The sequence below is a fragment of the Perna viridis genome, chromosome 2 (genome assembly GCF_037379345.1).
Source record: "Perna viridis isolate PV_CMFRI_1.1 ecotype Kerala chromosome 2, ASM3737934v1, whole genome shotgun sequence".
Lineage (NCBI taxonomy): Eukaryota > Metazoa > Mollusca > Bivalvia > Mytilida > Mytilidae > Perna > Perna viridis.
In genome coordinates this window covers 28,052,505-28,076,670 of record NC_142446.1, presented here as the reverse complement: position 1 = coordinate 28,076,670, position 24,166 = coordinate 28,052,505, and the positions used below count along the sequence as shown (strand labels likewise).

General features: G+C 32.4%; 1 protein-coding gene across 6 annotated transcripts; it reads right to left on the bottom strand.

Moving 5' to 3' along the window:
- Positions 1–15: 15 nt before the first annotated feature.
- Positions 16–24,166, bottom strand: LOC148624331 (uncharacterized). 6 transcript variants are annotated; one of them, XM_088567035.1, is made up of 12 exons: positions 24,127–24,166; positions 22,635–22,731; positions 15,676–15,996; positions 14,624–14,768; positions 13,099–13,218; positions 10,338–10,478; positions 6,208–8,086; positions 4,502–4,632; positions 3,174–3,435; positions 2,669–2,782; positions 2,317–2,417; positions 16–1,728 (listed from the first exon to the last, which is right to left on the bottom strand). In XM_088567035.1, the coding sequence occupies exons 3-12, from the start codon at positions 15,966–15,968 to the stop codon at positions 1,498–1,500; spliced, it is 3,417 nt and encodes a 1,138-aa protein (XP_088423161.1). In that variant the 5' UTR covers positions 15,969–15,996; positions 22,635–22,731; positions 24,127–24,166; the 3' UTR covers positions 16–1,497. The 6 variants fall into 6 exon arrangements, with proteins under 6 accessions (XP_088423161.1, XP_088423167.1, XP_088423163.1 ...); XM_088567041.1 differs by lacking the exons at positions 22,635–22,731; positions 24,127–24,166 and adding an exon at positions 21,285–21,750; XM_088567037.1 differs by lacking the exons at positions 22,635–22,731; positions 24,127–24,166 and adding an exon at positions 19,625–19,904.

Genomic DNA, 24,166 nt, shown 5'->3' with positions numbered 1-24,166 from the left:
TAACTGACACATGAAATTTGTTTAGAATTTATCAGATCTTTTTAAATTTACAATAATAATGAATATGATAACAAGTTCACACAAAACACAGTTTTTACCATTAATCAAAACATTCTGGCTCAATTGATTGAAACATGATCTTTTACATCACTCAAGGATGGACAAGGAAAACTATAAATGAACAAATGTGATTGATATAAAAATAAACATTCTCAGAGTACATAGTCCCCTACTGGCTGTTTATATCACTGACCCAAATACTACCTTGGATCATCAAGTATAAATGACAAATTGAGGAAATGACCTTGATTTTTAAACTTTGGAAAAAATCAGCAAAGCAGGAAGAAATGTAAACTTGATCATTAACTCATCAAGGTAGACTCACATACCAAAAATTGATATCTACAAGTGTTTAGTGAAAAAGTGCGGAAAAATTAAATTTCAGTGAAGTCAAGGGCCATAACTTAAACAAAAATCAGCAAAGTGGAACAAAACGTTAAAAAAATGTAGAAAACTTCAATTTTTTTTTCGAACTGACTGACAGACAGATGGAGTGCAAATCTCAAGTCCCCTTCAGTCTAAAGCTGGTAGGGGACTTATAACAAAGGTCATAATTCCATATAAAGGTCCTTCTTTAAAATTATATACTGGTATAAAAAGGAGAATTCAACAATACTACAAGTGGAGGACCTATCACTCTTTCAAGGCATCATAAGGGCAATAAATTAATAAAGAAAACAGCAGTTTAACCATTTGTCATGATAAATAAATGGAAAAAAAATTGATCAGTGCAATATTGTCGAAACAAAAACTGCAGATTCATTAATTTAGTGGATATAAATTTTCATGATAATGAGTAAAACTTCCATAATAGTCAAAATTTGAAGATAACCTCAGGTGCCATTTGTATGTCTATGTTGAAGGGAGATAGTTTATCCCTGACTATACAGAATGAAAACCGTAACCGGTGATACTGAAGATCACCAATGATACATTACATAACTCGGGCAGCCCCCAAGGGTCATCCAGTGCTAATAAAATTATGTTAAACATTTTGAGTTTGTTGATTAAACAGTATTCAATATAGCTTCTTCCTCAATGACACATGTACAATCACCATATTTAACTAGTTCTGAATTGATTTTTCTTTGACTGTATATTGTTTAAACACATTTTTGGAATTAAAATTGCAAATAGACACATAGCTAAGTGATAAACGAAATCAATGGAACGGTTTCAGTTCAATTAGTTCGTTATCTTCTATAAAGAACTTTTCAATCAATTTCCCCATAATTGTAAAAGTTTTTTTTATTTTTGTAGATGGCTGGTGACTACCCAATTTCATTACAATTTCTACAAAGTATGAGAAAAGGTTGTGAATTTAACTAACTTCTTTATACTGACTTTGATAGAGAAGTTTTACTACGACAATGAAGGCATTCTTGGCCCTACAAAAAATACCAGCACTTGACAGAAATGTTGTCATAGTAACCAGATTTAGTATAACATGGCTTGTGGAGGGAGATATACTTTGCCCTTTTGAGCATGAATCATGACAGGTTTTATAGCTTCTCTGAAGTAATCAACAATAAAGAGTGAGCCTCGGCACACTGCTACTATTTCAGCCAAATGGTTATCATCAACACAGTCACAGTACTCAAGTTCTAATATCCGTAAATTGGGAGCATATGTTGTGGATCTGTGGGGAACATGCAGTTCTTCATATTCCTAAAAACAAAATTCAAATTATTATGACATAAGAAAATTTACTTCAAAATAAAGAGAGAATAGGGCAAGAATCAAAATTTGCCATTTTAGGTTAATCTATTTTATTAAATTGTTTTTGATACTGGACATCTTATATTTTAGACCCAAGAAAATCTTGAACAATATCAGTATACCACTGCTGTCAATTTTTCCAAACTTTTCAACATTATGTACTTGCAAAAATTGATGAACCCAGTAACTCCTTAAAATATTTTAAGTGCACTTAAAAGTCTCACATTTGAAGAAAATTATGATTCTGTAGAAACTTTAAATTACTACTTCATTCTCGATGGCTATGAAATTGTATCCAATGAAATAAAGATTAGGCTGGGACTGATTAGGAGAAGATAACTGTATCCACAAATGAATTGGGGGACCAAAAAACAAACTTTTTTCTGGTAATTGACAAAACATGGTATATACATTTATATGAGTAGGATTATTTCACATGATTAGTTTAATACAGTATTTTCATTAAAAAAAAAAAACAACACTTTTTATAAATTGAATTAGTTCTAAACTTGAGTAAGTGAAATGATTCCTTCTTACTTCATCACTGGAATAGTGATACTCTGCATTCTCTTTTAAAACATTTCTTTCATGGAGTTTAAACCTCAGTAATGCTTGACTACGTCTGAACTTTCGTAAATCTGAAAAGTAGGAAAAAAGTTATTCAAACTAATTAAAAAATAACCACCCAGATAATACTTGGGAGTCTCTGAGTCCGATAATGTCATGAAGTATTTATAATATTTCAATAAATAGGCCAAGAAAATAACAAGAATAACATTTTTAACAAGATTAAAGAATTAAACAAATAATGGATGATAAGGGAAAAAATTAAAAGGGGGGGATGGAACCACCAGTTGCCTGTCTGTGAAGTATGATAAAAAATAATTACCAGATATTATAGGTAAGAATGGTGCTGATGTCAAGTACTTCAATCCAGAAAGAACAGCTCTCTTTAAATGGATACATGATCTAAGCAGAGCATTAACACATGTATCTGTTAAACCTGAAAAATCAAGTGTTGGTTGGTTAGATATATCTCATCACAAATACTAACACTAAATTCAAAAATCTAGGTGAGCAATATTTTTGTGAATTTTAATTTTACAGGACATAATCTCAATGTATGGAAACCTTTCGAAGAAAAGTGGAATTTTTTTCCCTTGAAATCTATTTAGCCAAAGCCTAATCAAAATCATTAAGTGGAACCAAACATATATAAATCATCCAAATACACTGGCATACAATGAAAGTTTAAAATTATTTGGAAAAAATATGTGACACATAGGAGTGTATTTAGCAATGCTGTATGCTGAAGGAAGCTGTTTATAAGTACTTAACATATTTCTCCATATCAATATACCTAATGAGTAGACAACAGGATATTTTGTCTTTACCTGAGTTCCAGCTGATATCAATCTCTCTCAATAGAGGCAAATTTTCTACCAAGTACACAACAGAAGAGTCAGTAATACTATCCACACTACATATGTTAATACTCTGTAAATATTTGAAGTTTTCAGCCATCAATGATAATGTTAATGTGGATGCTGGACAGTGCCTGAAGGAAAGTTTCTCAATAGAACTAGGTTTCCTACACATAGCATTCAGACCCTGAACTGTAACTTCATCACACCAAGATAAATCTAACTCTTCTAACTACAATATACATCACAAAAAACACCAAAATAAATCTTAACTTTTCAATACTAAATAACATCCAAATATTTTAAGCTTTTCATATTTACAATTCATAATGTATTTCTTCAAATTTATACAGACCAAGTACATAACGGTAAGCTGTTTCTACAAAAGTAAAATACAATAGCCCTACCAGTGCACCTGGTCTATACTCCCATTTTACAGTAAAGTTGGAGTTACTCATTTATTCTTTTGTTTTTGTATGTATTCTTTTTAGTTGATTTGTGTTACTTATGATATTTCAACCATTTTATTGGTCTCAGTCCCCAGATAAAAGATTTCTTGGTCTCTGTCCCCAAATAGTAGATTTCTTGATCTCAATCCTCATATAATAGATTTCTTGGTCTCAGTCCCCAGATAATAGATTTCTTGATCTCAGTCCCCAGGTAATAGATATCTTGATCTTAATCCCCAGGTAATAGATATCTTGATCTCAATCCTCAGATAATAGATTTCTTGGTCTCAGTCCCCAGTTCATAGATTTCTTGGTCTCAGTCCCCAGTTCATAGATTTCTTGGTCTCAGTCCCTAGACAATAGATTTTTGGTTTCATTCCCAAGATAATAGATTTTGTTTCTTGATTCTGATCATAGTGCTTTTACAATCAATGTTCAGTGGCTTATTAAATTGATCCTTTTATTAACTTATTCAATATCTAATTAAGGAATGTTTGAAACTAAATGTTAAGAAAAGACAATACATCAAAGTCAAGTATGATATACATATAGGACAGATAATCATGTACATGTATCTTTAATTCTGGGGTATGTCTGTGAGTGCATGGTATCCTTTTCAACTGTCATCTTCGGAATGAATGGCGAGTCCTTTTCTCAGGTGATAAATTTCATTTTTTTCCATCCTAAATTTAAGCATTTCCATAAAAAATATTTAAGAATAAAAAATAAATCTGAAATATTTAGACTTTTTGTTACATTTCATTTTCATATTTCCTATTGCCTCACAAAAAATAAGAATCTTGAGGAAATTTCTTATCTTGACAAAATTCAATAAATCACAAAACAAACCCTATTCATTATTCCAGTAGCCAGTCTAAATAGAGTACCATCTGATATATCAGACTCAGCCAGGTACAAACTCTGCAGGTTTGGGTTCTGTAGGAATGGTCTTAGAAATATATCCTTTATAAAATGAATTCCTGAAACAAGTTTGACAAAATGACTGACAAAACAAAAAAAAAAACAATATTAGGTATATACTGTGAAAGAACTATTGTTCGTTGGGTAACAATTTTTATGGTTTTTATAGGTAAGTCACACCACGAAATTTGGTTCCCAACAAGTAGTAGATTCCCTGATGGATGTGTATACTGAAAACTTCAAAACCCCAAATTCAAGAATCCATAAACTCGTGTTTCTTCCCTGATCCACGAAAACTGTTATCCACAAATTGAAGTACTATCACAGTAATGTACTATACTGAATAACTAAATAATGATTCTGTCTATAGATTATTCAGAGTGAAATTCATTAATTTCAGAAGTATCACACTTTCTGTTTGGATAAAAAACATAAGTTCATCACCTCATAATTTGATTGTAATGTCATCAGTCTTTTTCAATGATTTAATTGATAAATTTTGATACTTAAAATAAATTATAAGAATGACTATTATATCATTTCTGTCTTTTAGAAAAATGTCAATGCCTGTGGTGCAGGAAGCAGATCATTTAGTATGCACCACATGATATTGAATTAGCCTAGATGTATTTATCCCTTGATGATATTGTTTCAACTGCATACAATGTAAATGGTGACTGTACTTTTGGCAAAAACATTTTATCATACTTTTTCAAATGACAATTCTCATTAAATTTAGCATTTGATTTCAAACTCATATATGCTAATGCATCAAGTAAACATAAAGCTAATGAGCCAAATATTTATGATCAATATGCTATGTGCATTTAATAAATATATGCAATTACCACAGTCAATCAGAAGGGGAGATAACCACCCAAAATACTGCATAACATGATGTTCAGCAAATAACTTATAAAACCACCTACAGTGTATAGCAACCCATTCAATAAATGCTACTGGGATGGAAGGGTTGGGAAAAAGCGTGCAAAAATTGTGCCATGTTTTGGCTGCTCCTTGCGTAAATAAAGCTATGTCAAAAATGGTTAATATGTAGCTACAAAGCAGGAGAAGATATTTAGGTTGAATTACTAATATACCAAATATGAAATAAAAATGTTTCCAAACAGTACAATGGGAAGTAAATCACTATACATGGATTTGATAAAAAAAAAATTTAGGAAGTATAAATAATTTCAAACAAAGAACAGACTACTAAATATTCACCATATAGTAGCTTGATTGATTGACTGCAGTTTCATGTTCAGGACATACTGATATTTCATGCATTTCAGGACAAGTATGTTTGATCAAATAAACAGACCATGCTTTGTACTAGTCTGACACACTGAGCCACATCAATTATTTTTTTGTGCTAGCCCACAGAAATAAGAGACTGCAGGTTGAAATGTCAACCCACTGGGACATATTACCCTGATTCCAAGCAGTCTCCACTTTATATCCCATATGCTGCATACTTGGTAGAGAAATTGTAACTACCAATTTAGAGTCTTTGGTACGACTCGAACAGGGATTGAACCAACAACCTTCTACACAGCCATGTAGTTTAATGAATGTAAAAACCTTATCTCTGAGACTAAGGGAAATACATGCATATTGGGATAATTCCTTACCATTGAAGTCAACTTTCACCAGATTTTTGCAAGTCTGTCCAATATGTGTTATACCATATGTAACCAATTCACAATCATTCAGGTTAATTTCTCGAAGTTCCTTTAAATAAGGAGTCAAGTCTTTCACCATTTCATCAGTCAAGCCTGTCCAAGACATCCCAAATTTCTGTAGGTTTGGCACACATTGTAAAAATTCCTTTAAACAGTCAAAACCAACTGATTCATAAACAGAAGAGAACTTATTAGTTACATCTACTGAGACAAGTTGGGGTTTGTAGGTCTGAACAATCCTGTCTTTATTCAACACTAGTAGACAGTTTAGTTTATCACCATCAGAGGGATCAATTTTAACATCTTCAGTGATATTTGTGTTTTTAGAAGTAGATGTATTCTCGCTTGGTAACCTTGATAATGATACTTCAGTATCTGTATTATTAACTTTCTGTTCATTGATCAGAGAACTGCATGCTCTATTAGATACAGAGTATGTATCAGTTGCATTTTTATGAGGTAAACTATTAGAGACTCTTTGACTTCCATTAAAGATATACTGACTATTAGCACAATGATCCTCCGAGCTATCATTTATACTATTTGTTATCAGTCTTTCTGGTTCATTTGTACAACTATCACCACTTCTATTTGACACAGAATGAGAATTATCCTTTTCCAAACCAGTATCTCTAAATGTTTGATATTTTTCCTTCTCTTGACTTTGGTTACATTGAACAGAGCTTTCATCATCTTTGAATGGAGTAAAGTGTGAAAACCTTGAAGGCATTTCATTAACATTAAGAGGATTCCCTTGACTTGAAGGCATTTCATTAACATTAAGAGGATTCCCTTGACTTGAAGGCATTTCACTAACATTAAGAGGATTCCCTTGACTTGAAGGCATTTCACTAACATTAAGAGGATTCCCTTGACTTGAAGGCTCTAGATAGTCTATAGGTAAGTTTGGTATCCCTGAAGGAGTTTGAAGTTCTACATTCATATCCATATCACAATTGTCCTTATCATTAATGTTACTGTTTAAATTGACCTCTTCAGTTTTTATACAACAGATGCACTTCTTTTCATATCCTTCAGCTGACTTTGGACAAGATGTTTTGGATGAAGCACCATTTTCAAAACCAAAATTTTTCTGAATGTTTAATTTGTTGAAAGATGCATTACCAGAAAACAGCTGAAATTGAGTACTATCTATTTCAACATGGTTTTCCCATGTTTCACAGTGTTCATTTACACATACATCTGTCATTTTCTCTTTTTCATCCTGCAATGATATGTCAGTGGAGTTATACGAAATTTCAGTTTTATCGCTGATACTAAAACAATTACACTTACGGAAAGTTTCATCAAAATCTAAATTTACACTTTCTAAATTAACAGATTTTGCCTCACTATTGGTTTCATTTCTACAATGAACTAGTTCAGCATGTCCATTGCTGGTACTCTGAGCAACAAGTAGTTCATCAGTAGATTCTGAAATAACTGGTCCTTCAGCTTTTCCACTAAGTGTAGTTTCTGTTTCAGCAGATAAAAGAATGTCATTAAAGGCCAAATCTTCTGTACAACTTGCTTCTCCATTTTGTTTTTTGGATTCATCTTTCATTTCAGTCTCATCAATGCTTATCCAATTTTGGCTTACAATACAAGCTGAATTTGTTTGTCCATGCTCTATATCTTGAAACTGAATATCTAGTTCTTGTTTTTTCTCCACTTTATCCAATGTATTTTTAAATTCCATCAAACACTGGTAAAGTTCATCATTCTTTGGATCTTTCAGACCTTCAGCTCGGTTGTAGAAAGAAATGACTAGTTCTATCAATGCTGGTAGAGAATATCCAGCAAGACTTAAAATGGCTATTAAGTTTACCTAAAATCAAAATTAAATTCTAATGACCATAAATGACCAATCTAATAACAAAGCAGTCTAATTACAAAATAGCTGTCAAGCTTTTAAGACACAAGTTAGTCATCTGTTGTTTAAGATAGAAGGATCAAAGAGAAAAACAAGAGACACTCAAGAGCCTGGCGTCGATTTAAAAAAAAGTAAGTGTAAAGTTGAACATAAGTAATAACATCACAACCAAAAACAGCATTGTGACATCATAATTTATTATCAATTTCATAACTTATGACTGTTTGTGAAATTGACGCCCAACTTCTACACCTAGTTGAATAAGTTTAAAAAGTTTAATACATGCAAAACCTAAAAATGGTCAAACGCCTTTTACCAAATTAGCACAGATAATATTTGTCACTAAACTGAACATCTGACCATAAATCATCATTATAAAACATGCTAAAAGTTCAAAAAATGATTAAAAATCTTATCAACATATTTTCACCGAATTTGCACCAATCATAGACCTTTAAATATTTTTACATATACATTTTTTTTTAAATTTACATGAATCATCAATTTGATATTGTTACCAGTATGTTAACAAAAGGCAAAATTTTTCTGGAGCCATAATTCCAAAAACAGATATTTCTGAAATTTGCACCAAAAATAGATATTGAAATACTGAACATTTTATCAATGTACAGTTATTATCAAAAAGCTTTCATTTTCTAATAATAGGCAAAAATTGCCAAAAAAGTAAAATTAGCGAAAAAAGTGCAATAACTACAAAGTTAGTATATTGATTACCTTGAAATTTTCAGGGAAGTTCGATCTCTTTGAGCCAAAGAATCTAAGACGTCTCAGATTTCTTTTATCTGTTATGGTTTTTGAGATATTAACAAAAATATATGAGGATACCCCTCATGTTCTATTTTTAGTATCAGTGGTCATGTTTTTGGATGAAGGACCACAATGGATATAATTTCTGGAGTTGACATGCCAAAGATGATTGTCATCAAGTTTTATCAAATTCTGTTTAGTGGTTTCAGAGGAGAAGATTTTTAAAGAAAATTTAATGACAGAAGATAGATGATAATGATGATGATGATGACAACAACAATAACAACAGATGCCAAGTGAGGATAAAAGCTCATATGGCCTTTTAGGTCACGTGAGCTTAAAAAACAATAGATCAAAGGTTAATGTCACCAAATCACTTTCAAATTATGCACAAGTCTCACAAGGAATATATTAGAGTTGGCAATATTCTAATAGAGTCAAATAAATACCATTGGCTAAATGTCCATCTCATTTTTGGTATTTAGAATATGTATCAAATTCAAACAAACTCAATAGAATATACTGGTATTGAATAATGAAATGTAATTTACAAACTACCAAGAGACATTCATTTCACATAAAAATATTTCCCTAAGATTGTTGCCTGGTTATAGTAGAAGATGTGGTCATGTGATAGTAGGACAGACAGACAGACAGACAGACAGACGGAGAAACTAACATGAAGCAGTCATTAATAGAGGGTTGTATAAAAAAGTACAAAATACAAATGTACCAAATTACAAACATTAAAATTTAAATGTGTGATTCAAGTAACAAGTTATTCTATTATTTTTAAAGATTGAACCTGATAAAACATATATTGTATCTACTGAAAAAGAAGTTAACAATACTTCAAAGTTGGACCTGTAAGCACATTTAGTAACTATGTCCATAAAAAATGACATTGTTTAATGTTGCACCAACATTAGATACCTACAGAAGTCCGTAATACATTGTTTAATGTTGCACCAACATTAGATACCTACAGAAGTCCGTAATACATTCTTTAATGTTGCACCAACATTAGATACCTACAGAAGTCGGTAATACATTCTTTAATGTTGCACCAACATTAGATACCTACAGAAGTCGGTAATACATTCTTTAATGTTGCACCAACATTAGATACCTACAGAAGTCGGTAATACATTCTTTAATGTTGCACCAACATTAGATACCTACAGAAGTCGGTAATACATTCTTTAATGTTGCACCAACCTTAGATACCTACAGAAGTCCGTAATACATTCTTTAATGTTGCACCAACATTAGATACCTACAGAAGTCCGTAATACATTCTTTAATGTTAGAACAACATTAGGGACCTACTGAAGTCCACAATAAATTGATATTCTTCAATGTTAGACAAACATTAGGTACCTACAGAAGTCCATAATAAATTGACATTCTTCAGTATAGACCAAGATTAAGTACCTACTGAAGTCCATGATAAATTGACATTCTTTAATGTTGGACCTGTTAGAGATGTTAAATGTCTAACTGCTGTAGATGTGATACCAGGACATCCAGATACATCCACACTTTCCAATGAATACCCATAATGATGGCTTTTATCAAGCTGTAATGACAAATATACATGTATTTCAATACCTCATAGAAATATAATGTTCATAAGTAAAGAAGAAATCAAGATATTTTGATATTTATGATATTTATATATAGACAATATCAATGTATTGACTGAGATAAAAACAATATATGGATAAGGCTTAGAATTTGGGTAAAAGGTGAAGCTTTGACAAGCGTTTTTCGATTTGTGCCAAATTCATACATTATATCGTTTTTATTTCTAGTCATAACACTGTTTGTCTTAAAGGAGAAGACTAGGTTATTGTGCGAGCCATAAATATCGAAACTAATCTTTTAAATGTTCATGAAAATTAAAATGAAACGAAGTAATTTCTTTTTCTCAACTAATTAATCATGATTTATAATTAGGGAATTTGAATTTCCTGTGCCTATGGGCACCACCATGATTGGTTGAGCTGTGACGTCACAAAGTCGGTTTGTAAAGTGAAGGTAAATATGTAATTGATTATGATGTCCAAAGAAATCACAAATTTGGGACTTTTCCCCTATAATTTCAACCCAAAATAAACAGAAGAAGAGATTGAGGCACAACATGTAAGCAGGTGTAAGGCATTGACAAACAACAGGATTTGCAGCCAGAAGACTATCATGTCAGAGGAAAATCTTATGGCTACTTCCAAGGAATGTTTGTGTTCCCAGTCAAAAAACTTTTAGAATATTTCTCTTTTATCATATGTGCAATCATAAGCTTGACAAGACAACATGTTTGGTGATTAGATAAACAGGTGATCATAGAAATATTTACGGAATATTCTTTGTTTACATATTATTTGCAGAACTTTTATCAATACCAAACCGACTTAGTGACATCATGAGCCAATCTGAAGCTATCAATAAAAATCTATGAAGACTGCATTTGATCTTCCTTCAGAAAGGAAAGCTCTGCAAAATGGCCATCTACATACGTTTCAAAGATTTGGAACTTTGCATAGCCTTGAGCATTTTATAAAAGTGCATTTTGCATTAAAAGTTATTTATTTTTGTTTATGTTGGTATGATTTATCATAGGAGCCTAACTTAATGCAAAGGTGGTCTTTCCCTTCATTACTGCAATCCTAAAAATGTTTAAATCAAGTTTGGTTTTAATATGACATGTCTACTACATTTACTCCCCACTGGTGGCTCCTGATAGTGACACTAAGATAAATAGGTAGTTCATGTAAGGGTAGGAAAGTGGGCGAAGCCAGTGTTATATAACACAAAACAACCATATACCATCAATAGGTATACTATTAATGTGTTTTGGTTGCTCAAAAAGAACAATTGCAGAATAAACAAGAGACTTCCGGGAGCCTGAATCACTCACCTGGATGAATTTTGCCTTTCAAGGGCAATAAATTAAACAAGAAGTTGTCCAACAATTTTGACTCAAGAAATCTTTGATAGGACTTATCATAAGGATCATTTCAGTAAATGAAAGTCTAAATCTATCATAGTTTTCAAGACATTGGCTGAAAACTGTAAAAAAAAACAAAAAACCTGTCATTTTCCCCTGTCAAGGTCATTAACTTTTATGAGAAGGCATCTGACAAATTTTATGCCTCATGACTTCTGTAGTCCTAAAAATAAGGGTCACTTCAGCTACTGAAAGAATTTGGCTAAACCTAATGGTTTTGGAGATATATGTGAAAAACTACTGTCTGACCTCTATGTACTATTTTTAGTAACAGTGGCCATGTTTTTCGACTGATAAAAAAAAACCCACTTTAATTCTACGCAGGATACCCCAAGGACCACTTATACAGAGTTTTGTTTCAATTGGTAAAATAGTGTCAGAGGAGAAGATTTTTGAAAGAAAAAACATTAAAAATAGCAAAAAACTTTGAAAAAGGGCAATAACTCCAACATGGCTTAATAGATTAAAATGAAAATTTGACCGCAGATAGATCTTATCATGCTGAACACTTTTGCCCCTTTCGGAATGGGCTAAACCTAACTGTTTTGGAGATATATGCGAAAAACTACTGTCTGACCCCTATGTACTATTTTTTGTAACTGCAGCCATGCTATTCAACAGATCAAAAATCCCCAAACTACTTCTATGCATGATACCCCAAGGAACATTCCTACCAAGTTTGGTTCCAATTGGTCAAGTAGTGTCAGAGGAGAAGATTTCTGAAAGAAATAACATAAAAAATAGAAAAAAACATTGAAAAAGGGCAATAACTCCAACATAGCTAAATAGATTAAAATGAAAATTTGACCACAGATAGATCTCATCATGCCCATGTCAGACTCTGACTAAACCTAACGGTTTTGGAGATATATGCGAAAAACTACTGTCTGACCCCTATGTTCTATTTTTAAAAACGGCGGCCATGTTTTTCGACAGATCAAAAATCCCCACGTCAGTTCTATGCATGATACCCCAAGAAACATTCATACCAAGTTTGGTTCCAATTGGTCAAGTAGTTTCAGAGGAGAAGAGTTTTGAAAAATTGTTAATGACGACGGACGCCAAGTGATGGCAACAGCTCACATGGCCTTCGGCCAGGTGAGCTAAAAATGTTAATCACATATCTTTGATCTGTCAAGTCTATTTCTTAAAAAATCGAGTAACTATGTAATAAATAAAATAAACTTTTTACCAAAGGCATGAATTCCCTTTCCTTCTGCTGATCTTCATTTAAAAGGAAGACTGTCTCTGTTATACTCTCACAACTAGAGATATTCAAATGTTTTAAAGTTGGTATATGTCTCAAGGCACTCTACAAAATCAGTAAATAAATATTTGAAGAACAAAGCTGTCTCATAATAGATTAATCTATATATTTGGAATTTTAGGACAACACTAAAATGGGGAAAGTACAGGTTTTTGGCTTATAGCCCTGCTTAAAAACTGTATTTACACTTTCTGTATGTTTCTGCTTCCTTTACATCCAGTGATCCCTATTTTGACAAAAATACCATTATGGGAGCAATCAGAAAAATGTTGAAAACAAAATTGGATGTTTCAGAAACTTTGAAGTGTCTGTTAACATTATGGCATTGGACTCAAAATCAACAAAGCAATACTAATATGCTATTATTTATTGAATATGTATATGTATGATTTGTTTTGATTTGTAACAAGTCTTTGGACTGCTTTATTCTCATTGAGTAAATCAGGTAATTTTGTACAACCTGTCAAATTCAACATCAACTGGTCCAGCATCAAAAATCATACTGGGGTAGTATCTTTATTAAGAATTTATTTCAAAATCAAATTATAAGTGATGTCTCTAAACTTTGAACAACAAGTGTGGGGCAACTTACACATCAAACGGCCCCAAAACAGATTACTTCGTATAACCTGTTTAAAATTAGAAGCATTCTTTAATGAATATTCTACAAACAAATACAGTTTCAATATTATAGTATTTTCACACTAGTCCTTTGCACTCAAAATCATAATGGCTCACCCAAGTATTTCTCCAATGGGGAGTCAAAATATTAGGCTACCAAACATCATTTTATTCTTATTTTGGCTAACATTCACATTTTGTTAATATTTCATTCATAATACACAAGTTATGGATAGTTATAAATGCAAAGCAAATTTTTTGGTACATGTACTTTTCTATTTAACCTAGGATCATTTCACTAATACAAAATACAATTTGTATATCTTGTAATTATTGTATTAAAGGTATTGGATAAATCAGATGGACTTTATCAGATATTTTATGGTTGTATTTATCTTTACAGGGCTTTTTCCCCAGAAATTAATATGAACGATCCAGCCACTAAGTCTCCATTTGAATAAAAAATAACAGAACGTTAGTGTCTAATTGTTAGCCCTAAGATTAAGTACTGTTACATTGACTATTAACTTTCATAGCTTCAAAGAACTATCATAGTTTTTAGTATAATTCATATTATTTCTCCACATGAAAAATAAAATTTGGATTTTCAACAAGCAAGCTTAAGCAAGCATGTTGTGATGTAAATTTTCTTTTAACAGTGGAGAAACATTTTTAATCCAGATTTGTCGGAAGGTGAATATGTGACCCCCATAAAACACACCAAAAATATAAAATGATGGAAACTTGCTGGGAAATTTTTCATCTCTGCCTAGTAGTTGAAAAGTCATGTAAAACTGGGTGTTTAAGGACATTCTGAAGTGTTATGTACCTGAACAACTTGATCTGTAACATTGTGACAAGATTCTAAACATAAGGCTGTAATACCAACTCCTAACCTCCTCCACAGTACAAACTGGCCTGGGGACATCAGCTGATCACATTCTTTTAAGGACACTTTCTGTAAATGCTTGCATCTACAAAAATGGAAAAAATGCATAATACAAAACACTAAATATCATTTGTATGATTCTTGGATTATCTTTTGTCAACCTTTCACTTTTTATGTTGCTATTATTTACATTGCATTATTTCACTCACAAGATGTTGTTTAATGACAGCCTTAAACCACTAGTAATAAGGACTGAGTATAGGGCTTATCTATCAGTATATGGAGTTCTGTTCCTGATATTATCAAACAATAACATTTATTATCATAACTAAAATGTATTATTGGGACGACCATTTTATTCTGGCAGTTTTTGGAAATAAATTTGCTGGCTGTGAAAAAGCTGAAAATAAATATTCTGGCCTACCGGTACATCTTTCAGAAAATAAATAAATTTTCTGCCCTCAGTCCACACACATTATGCAGTGAAATGGGAATAAATAATCTTAACATTTTGTGGTTGAAAATAAATTTTCTAACCCACAAAATTTGCCACCCCCACGAAACTCAGAATCAAATGGTCTTCAATTAGTAGAAAATTGTGTGAGTGCTTGTTTTTTTGCAGCTGATAGGTATTTGAAAGACAATAACTTGGCATTATTGTTTTTGAACAAGTTCAATTAAAGTAAAGACATTTATACAACAAAAGAAAATCTTGTTTTAGCTGTTAAAATGCTATTTTAAAAAAATTAGAAAATACTGAATCTTACTCAGTGTACGATTGACATTCATATGGCTATACAGTCTCTGATCACAAACATTCACATTTCTAAGCATTGTCTTGAAATTTAAAAGTTTAAATGATACAATTTCATAAATACATAAATCCACTGCAAGACTCTATTCATATCTTATACATTTTAGTTTCTGTTTGGAGTTTGTTACAGGTATTTACCTATTAATAACAACTAATTAATAACTGAAATTAAACAAACTTTTTCATGACTTCTGTCAGGCCAAAGAAAGTCAGCTGTGGAAGACGTTTTTCTACTTTGAGTTCTGTGAGATGACATGGAGCAACAGCTTTCAGAATTCTGTCAGTAACTTTTTCTGTGTATAGACTCAACAAACAATACAGTATATCTTCTGCAACAGCTGAGCATACACCATCTTCTAGTAATGTTAATGTGTTCTCAGAATGCCTTGTATTTGTCTCTTCTACAAAGTCTAGCAGCACATGACTGCAAGCAAGAGTTGATATACTCTTTAGCGATGGTACTTTTGCCATGTTAGTTCTCCATCAATCCTAGAACAGCCTAATGGAAAAAGTATATGTAGATGTTATTCAGATAAGACATACATTGACATAAATTAAAGAAATTGAAAATGTAGAATAAAGGCTTTCTAATTCCAACAAGAATGGACTGGTAACCCTATGCTTGACTATGAACTGGAATAGAAAATTACCTTTTGAAATAAATGGGCTTAATTCAACCATAATTTTCATCGGAGTACAGACATGCTTATGTACTTACTTTGGACAAAAATCAATCTTTATCTGATGTTAAAATACATAGCATTCATTTCATTCACAAAGTACAACTAATAATTTTGCCAAACTTTTTATCAATATTATCAATACTATGAATCTTTCAGTCATTTCTCAATATTTTCTTAAAGTAGCTTGAGCCCTTACTGACTTGCAGTCACAAAATTTAAAAAGAAAGACTTACTATAAAAAAAAATGTATCTAGTATACTTCCTCCCATACTTTAAGTTTGTACCCATCTTAGCCTACTCTGACACATTTGATAGTTACTTTAATTCAAGCACTATAGAGTCAAGTCTATACATGTACACCATATAAAATATTTTTGCAAAATATGAGGAATGTCATACCAGGTCTATTGAAAGGGTCCTATTTTTATAAAGTTAGGTAGTAGGTAACACAAATCCTACAGATATGCACTTATGATAACAAAAAGTTTGGAAGCACAAATTAATTGGAACTATCTACAAGATTAGCAAATTTGCAAAAAGCTGGGGTCATTAGCTTTGCCTTTGTTTGGCTTATTTAGTTTTATTCAAATAAGCAAACATCTTTCTTTAGACTCCTTAGTAACACATTTTTTGTCAATGGTAAAATTACCATATTTTGGGTTCTTTTTTTCTGAAGGAAACATCTATTTTTAAATTATTGATATGTTTTGTTTTATGTCTAGCCACCTTTCCTGGCTTAATTTGAGCATTTTGTTCACTGTACACTAGTAAGTATTTAGAATGTATTTCTTTTTAGATTTAATCTTACACACTTTAATTTCATTTTAAAATAAAATGTTACGAATAAGTTTGTTCTGAACTACTTTTTACAAGTCCAAATGACACAGTATTTCACTTATAAAAAACCTTCAAGATATTACAGCCAAGAGAGTTGCAGACACAGCATCAAATCACCATTGACTTGTTGCCGATATCAATCTGATACAGAAAAAAAAAAATTAAAATGGGGCACAAACTATATAACATAACAATGTTAAAAATCTGAAGAAAAAAAAAAACACAGACAAGCAGGCTGATATCCAATCTAATTAAAACTAGCTCTTGTAATTTGGCCACTACATTCCTGCATTAATTTGATTTCATCAATTTGGCAGATATCCAGTTTGAAGTTTGGTTCTAAACCACATCATCATGAATCATGATCAAATGTCAAGATTTATTTACTGGGAACAGATGAAACAACTACATTTGTATTAATATCATCATGTGAGTAGAAACAGAAAACATCAAGAAATGGATATCACCTGAGACACTCGTTAACACTGATAAAAGCAAACATCGGAAGGAAAATCTGAATAATAACAAGAAAGGAGCAAAGAGCACAAAAACAAAGCAAATAAGGAAGTAAAAAATAGTACAGGCAGGATAAAGGGGACTTCAGAAGCAGCCAGGCAGAACAACATTAAAGCCTGTACAACAACTTCAGATTGCCATAAAAATATGTTCAAAGTGCTGTTAGCACTGGAGGTTTGTGATTATTGTGAATATACTAGCATATACAGTCAATTTCATAGATTATATAATGTAAAATAAAACTGTAATGATGAATTTTCATTTCCATATAATTCAGAACTGAATTTTTTCTTAAATTTCGAAAGTGAATGTTAATCTCAGAGATACTGGTATGCATACCTGTTAACCTATGGAACAGTTCATGTGGGAGATTACCCCCATTGACACTCTCATGCGTAAGATTTTTTTTTTGTTAAAGGAATTTTTTTATGTGAAATTTCAATTATTTTGTATTTTTCACAAAACATTTTAAACCTAAAACATTCCACAAATCTTACAATTCCACATTTTGTGTGGAGGGTTAACACTGGTATGGGTTTATTCTATAGATCATTAGTTAAACAGTATCCAACTTCACTCGTATTCATATTCATCATTTGTCAACTGATTGCTGAGAATAGATAGTAATATGTTTGAAATTTATTTGAAAAAAAAATTAGTTGAAGGAGGCATCCCCAAATTTGGGATCACCCTTTTCATGTGTATATATTAGTTGGGCAATAGTAGCAGCAAACAAGCTAATCCCTTTTGAATTCAGTGTCCAGAGCTGTTTTCTGAGTGGGCGGCCTTATCAGAAATCAGCTTTGGACACTGAATCACAAAAGGGATTTAATAGCCTATAAGCTCCTGCACACTACAATACATTTGGGTATTGTGTGTTTACAAGGACACATCTTTGAAAGTTACGAATTACAGTTGAAAAAGATCATATGTCTATGTATTTTTCTATACCACATCTTTCACTGTGATCTCCATTGTATACAAAACTTTTTATACAGACAAGACCCGAGGCTTCCCAAGTGGAAGCCCCTGTAATTGAAGGTACAAGTATCATATTGCATATTCCTGAGCGGGTGTACGTCATAACATGGATGCTATTAAAATATAATGCATTTTCTTTTTGCGTCTCTACCAACTAATGTTTTGTCAAAAGATATGAACAATGACTTATAAAATAGAGCAAACATCATACTGCAAGATGAAGAACTTTTTTAAAAGAAAATCTAACATAATAACATAAAAATGTTTCACTGAAAAGGTTAGTTCGATGAGCGTAAAACGAAAGTGAAAGTAGGGAAAATGGCTATTTATAGTTCAAGACTACTTTTCTGTCTGATCTTCTTGGACTCATCCTATTTTCTTTGGGGAAATTATTTTTTCACATGTCCTTAGAAATGCTACGTAAGTGAAAGTTTTATTGAATCAATTTACATATTTTTTTAAAAATCCTAAAAATATGCACTTCACTATAGAAGTCTATGGGAAAATTAATACAATACTGAGATCTGAACTAGCCTAAGCATATCCTGGTTCCCAGCACTACGTTCCAGGTACGAGATCACAATTAATTCCCCTTGACTTTTCGTTGTATACGAATATAGTTCCTTTTTTTAGTGTGTTTCTTCCTGATTTTTTTTCTTTGCTGTTATAAACTATATTGCTTAGTATTAACTGCAGAAATGTAGGACAAGGATCAAATTTACAAGGTTTTTTTTCATTCTGTAATTTTGTGTGGAAGTTGTGATTTGGTCCTATGAAAGAAGGTCAAAATTTAGGTTATTTGGCAGTGGTCACTTTTCATGTCTACGGGGTCTCCGAAGCAAAGTTGCTAAAAATAAAATATGATGGTGAATTTTTCTGGCACTCTTATAGAAATCTGCTTTTATACATGTTTCCATATTGGTGAAGTTTGAATGAGTTTGAAGAGGTGGATTTTTTTATATGTCAAAATGGGTCTGTTGAAATGCACTACGAAATTAATTGTGTCCTCGTACCTCCATGTATTAGCTACTAGCATGTGTATGTAAATGTGTAACATACTGAATATTGCGATCGGGAACCAGTCTAGCCTAAACACTGAACAATATATACCGAGTATATAATACATTTGGGTATTATGTGTTTTCACAAACACGTTATTGAAAGTCACGAATTTCAGTTGACAAAAAAAACTACATATATCTTTGTATTTCTACTGTTCTATACCACATCTCTCACTGTGATCTCCAATGTAAACAACTTTTTATACAGACAAGACCCGAGGCTTTCCGATGCAAATAAACCAAATTACCACAAAACGAAATAAGACGACAATGAACCAATTACACACCAAAAAAAATATAAAAAATAAGCGGTAATGGTATCGGGATATCCAGAAAGACCGAGTCGGGCAATTATCTTAGATAGAAATAATTCCTTTAAGTTATGATAAAGTAAGAACTTTTTTCTCAGACAAGTGCAGCGCCTGTGCGATGACTGCAATATCTGTGACATGGTATTTTTGTCATAGCTTTTTTTACACGAGGAAAGGGAAACGTGAAACGCTCATTTCCCACTTTAGTATATATCAGAACTACTCGGCCATTTTCACTACAATCAAAAATAACTCGGATGGAGAAAGGAGAATTTCTTCTTAAAAAATTTGACTGAATTATAGTCAAACGCGTTCGGAATCGGAATACCTCAGCCTTTCTATTTATACAGAAGAAAAACGTCTTTTTTAGTGTAGCGAAAATGGCCGCGAGTAGTTCTGATTGTCAAAGTAGTTCTGTTCTCCAGGTGGCTCTAAAAATAGTTAGATATCACTAGAAAAAAGTTCAAGAATTTGGCGCAAAACCGAGGCTAGGAAAATCAAAGACTGAAGTCTCGTAAGTCGCATATCGTCACATATTCTATGCCACTTATTTTGTCTTGCTTTCAACATCCAGGTGAATTCAATTCTCTCCTAAACTTGATTCCCAATAAATCAGTAATTTTCTCATTTTCACTATAATCCCTGGCGTAAAATGTCTTTGTTCAGAATTTTTAAAAATCACAAATTTTAGTGAGCTAGATGAAACTTGAAGATTTTTATGTCGATTTAAGGAAGACTATGCAAGGGCGATAACTGATAATTTACATTCATGTTCTTTTCCATTTCACATCTTTTTACAACGCACATTTATACAACAAAATAAGCGTATTCCTTTCTCGAAAATATACTTGGCATTTTAGAACTATATTGTGTAACGCATCAGTTCGTCAATCAGGTAAGATCGAAAAACTTTGAGTAGGGGGAAAGGATGAGTGATGTTCCGATTGTCCAAAATGGTACGAACTCAAGCGAAGCCGCGATCTACTCTAAAATATGGTGACTTTATATACGTAACTCAATTAAGACAACTGACAACCTCTGAATCAGAGACCAGGTGTTTCTCAGCTATATTAAAGAAAAGTCGATGTTAACTTTTAATATGAACTTTCCGCTCTCATACAAGTATAAAACACACGTAGAACACGTGCGTGTTATTTAAGAGGTACATTTTGATCTCGCACGTATTAAGCTAGAAATGACAGTTCTATGGTACCTATCCGCAACATAATGTGGTGTAGTAATATATAAATATGCAAATCATATATGAATGTACAATGCAGAAACTACGAGTGCAAGAACAATCCAACTAGTTTAGCTATAATTTTAGAATCGGATCGATCAAATTCTGGACAAATTATTCTGCCTAGTTCTTTTGTGTAACGAGAAAGGCTGAATTACGATTTTCGCACTGCAATGATTCGAGTTTTGTTGTGACGTCCTGATATCACGGGTTTTGGAAAAAAAGACCACATGCCGGAAACTCCTTTTCTGCCATATTGTAGAAGTTAATTTCGGGCATAAGATATATCGGAAAACAGGAAACAATTAAATACGATCTACAGGTACGAGAACACAATTAATTCCCCTTGGTTTTCGTTGTATATATAGTTCCAACTTTGGTAGTAGGTACCTTCCACATTTTTTCATATTTTTACTGGAAACTTATTTGCTGAAGTTTTGCCTCTAATTGGTAGAAAATAGGTTAAAATTACTTGGGATTTTTTTTCATTAATCAATTCTGACTAAAAGTTGTGATTTAGTTCAGTGGGAGAAGGTTAAAATTTAGGACTTTTAACTCAGTTCATTTGTCATGTTTACCCCATCTCCGAATTATATGTATTAATTTCAGAAAATGATGGTAAAATTTTCTACAATTGATATATAAAATTCTGTTTGTACATATCTTTAGGCGAGAGAAGTTTTATTCAGTTTGCACCGGTGGAATTTTTTTAATCTGCTCAAATGTGTATATTGAAATGCACTTGAAAATTAATTGCGGTCTCGTGCCTACATACAAGGCGAACCGAATCAATTGAATTACATATGAAAAACTGAAAATAAGGAAAACAAGACGTAACACAGAAAATTAAGTCACTGGCAATATGAACTCAAACCGGGAGTGAAATCATATGATCCGGAAGGTTGAATATGTCTCTGTCCACCATGGCTAGTGGCTCTCGTCATATTACAATTCGGTAATAGTCTATAGCAACAAAAATGCTGCCCCGAACACGAGTCGCACAACGGATTGATACATCTGATAAGTAATGTTTATTTTATATTTTTGAGGTCCCTTATCTTCCATTTATTTCTTTTCGTACGCACACTTACCCAGCCTCTATATCAGTAGTACCACACATAGAAGCAAATTAGTCAATGATCAGAAAAGATGTCATGTACAAGTGCAGTGTGACTGAGTGGTTAAGTGCGACAGTTAAATGCAAAGTAATCAATGGAAAGAAAAGTTAATGGATCAAGATTGGTTGATGACCTTTCATCCGGATAAATGTACAGCTCTCCATACCACAAAAAAGGAACAGCATTTCAAACATAACTAAATTCTGCATAACCACAAATTGGAAACATTAATCCCTGCTAAATATCTAATAAAAGTACAGTCTAATTCAAAATGGGACAAGCTTATAAATGACGTAACATCCAAAGGTAAGAAAACTATTGGATTCCTCAAACGCAACTTAAAAATGTCAAACCTGTATATCAAAACACAGGCATATCAAGTACTCGTACCTCCAACACCTGGATATTCTAGTACTGCTTGGGACCCTCATTCCAAAGAATCCAAATCCAAAATTGAGATGGTCCAGAAACGAGCTGCTAGGTGTGTCTGTAACAGATACCACAATACCAGTAAAAGCGATACCGATATGCTCGAAAATATCAACTTACTACCCTTATCACATCGCAGACCGGACATATTTTACTCGAGGGTTTAATTGTGTTTGTGTGCCATATAAAGAACAGGAAGATAGTGGCAAAGAGTATTCGTATGAGTTCATATGATGTATGGCGAAAGCGATTGTTTAACACATGATATAATTCTAAATGTGGTGTATATACTTAACAAATCCAACCAATATGTGTTGGGTTTAGGATGCAAGCTCGTCATTCTTAAGATTAATAGACTACAAATTATAAAAAGGAAAACACCCACAAAAACGCTGAAGTTTCAACTTGTCATATCAAGATCTCTAAAATTGCAACATTAAGAGAGAGTTTAAAGGGTAAATAAACAGCACAGCACACAAAGAAATTAGGCATGATGAAAAAGCTAAAAAATATTTCATGTACAAAGCAAAAATTTAGATCTTGGCCGGATTCCGATCAGAAAGCAATGAAATATGGAACAGACAAAGAAATCGATGGCCCCACTACTCTCAATTGTAAAGTTTTGCCTTTCAGTTGTAATTCTCAATCTTATTTAGTAGCGTAATTTACGGGGCGCCGAATGGGGACTTGATCTTTTTGTAATCAAAAACAATTTGTGTACACAAAATTGAAATCTGTCAGAACAAAATCATATTTGTCGTACAAAACTATGTTATAGAGACCTCTTTTATGATCACTTCAATTTTGTAATGACATAATTCATTTTTGTAGACAAAATTCATTTTTGTCATGACGGAATTCAATTTTGTCAAATAGGTATGCACATATAAACTTATTTGCATAAAAAATTTACCTTGTTTCCTGATATGAAAAAGAGATAAGAAAAGTCAATTTTGTGAGACAAAATTGAAACTGTATGCAAAATGTTGATTAAATGCGATTTTCGCACAACACATCGGCTGCGACTATTCAAAAATAAGAAGAAACTAGTCATATTAGAATAAAAATAAAACACGGGAACTCCATTTCATCAGTGTTTTACCACGGGCTGGCCATTTATGTTTCTAAATTTCCGTGATTTATTTCTTGAATAGACTTTCAATTAGTATTATTCAGGTTAAACACTTTTCTAAAGATTTTCTGGTAATTTGCAAAATTGTTAACTAAATTAACAATTCAAGTGCAGTGGAAATTTCATTTTAATGTGACTGAAAAAAACATGTAACATTAGGCCAGAGAAGCATTTGGTACGAATACGGGAGACAAAACAGTAAAACACGGTTGTTATGAAACCCTTTAATGGGGAAATCACCTCCAATAACTACATCATTCTGTTGATTCTGATTTTGATTAAAAGTATATAGTTTTAATATCCTTGTAAAGTAAGTGTTACCTGCATGATCCGCTCGTTGTTTACGTCCGGGTAGAAAAGC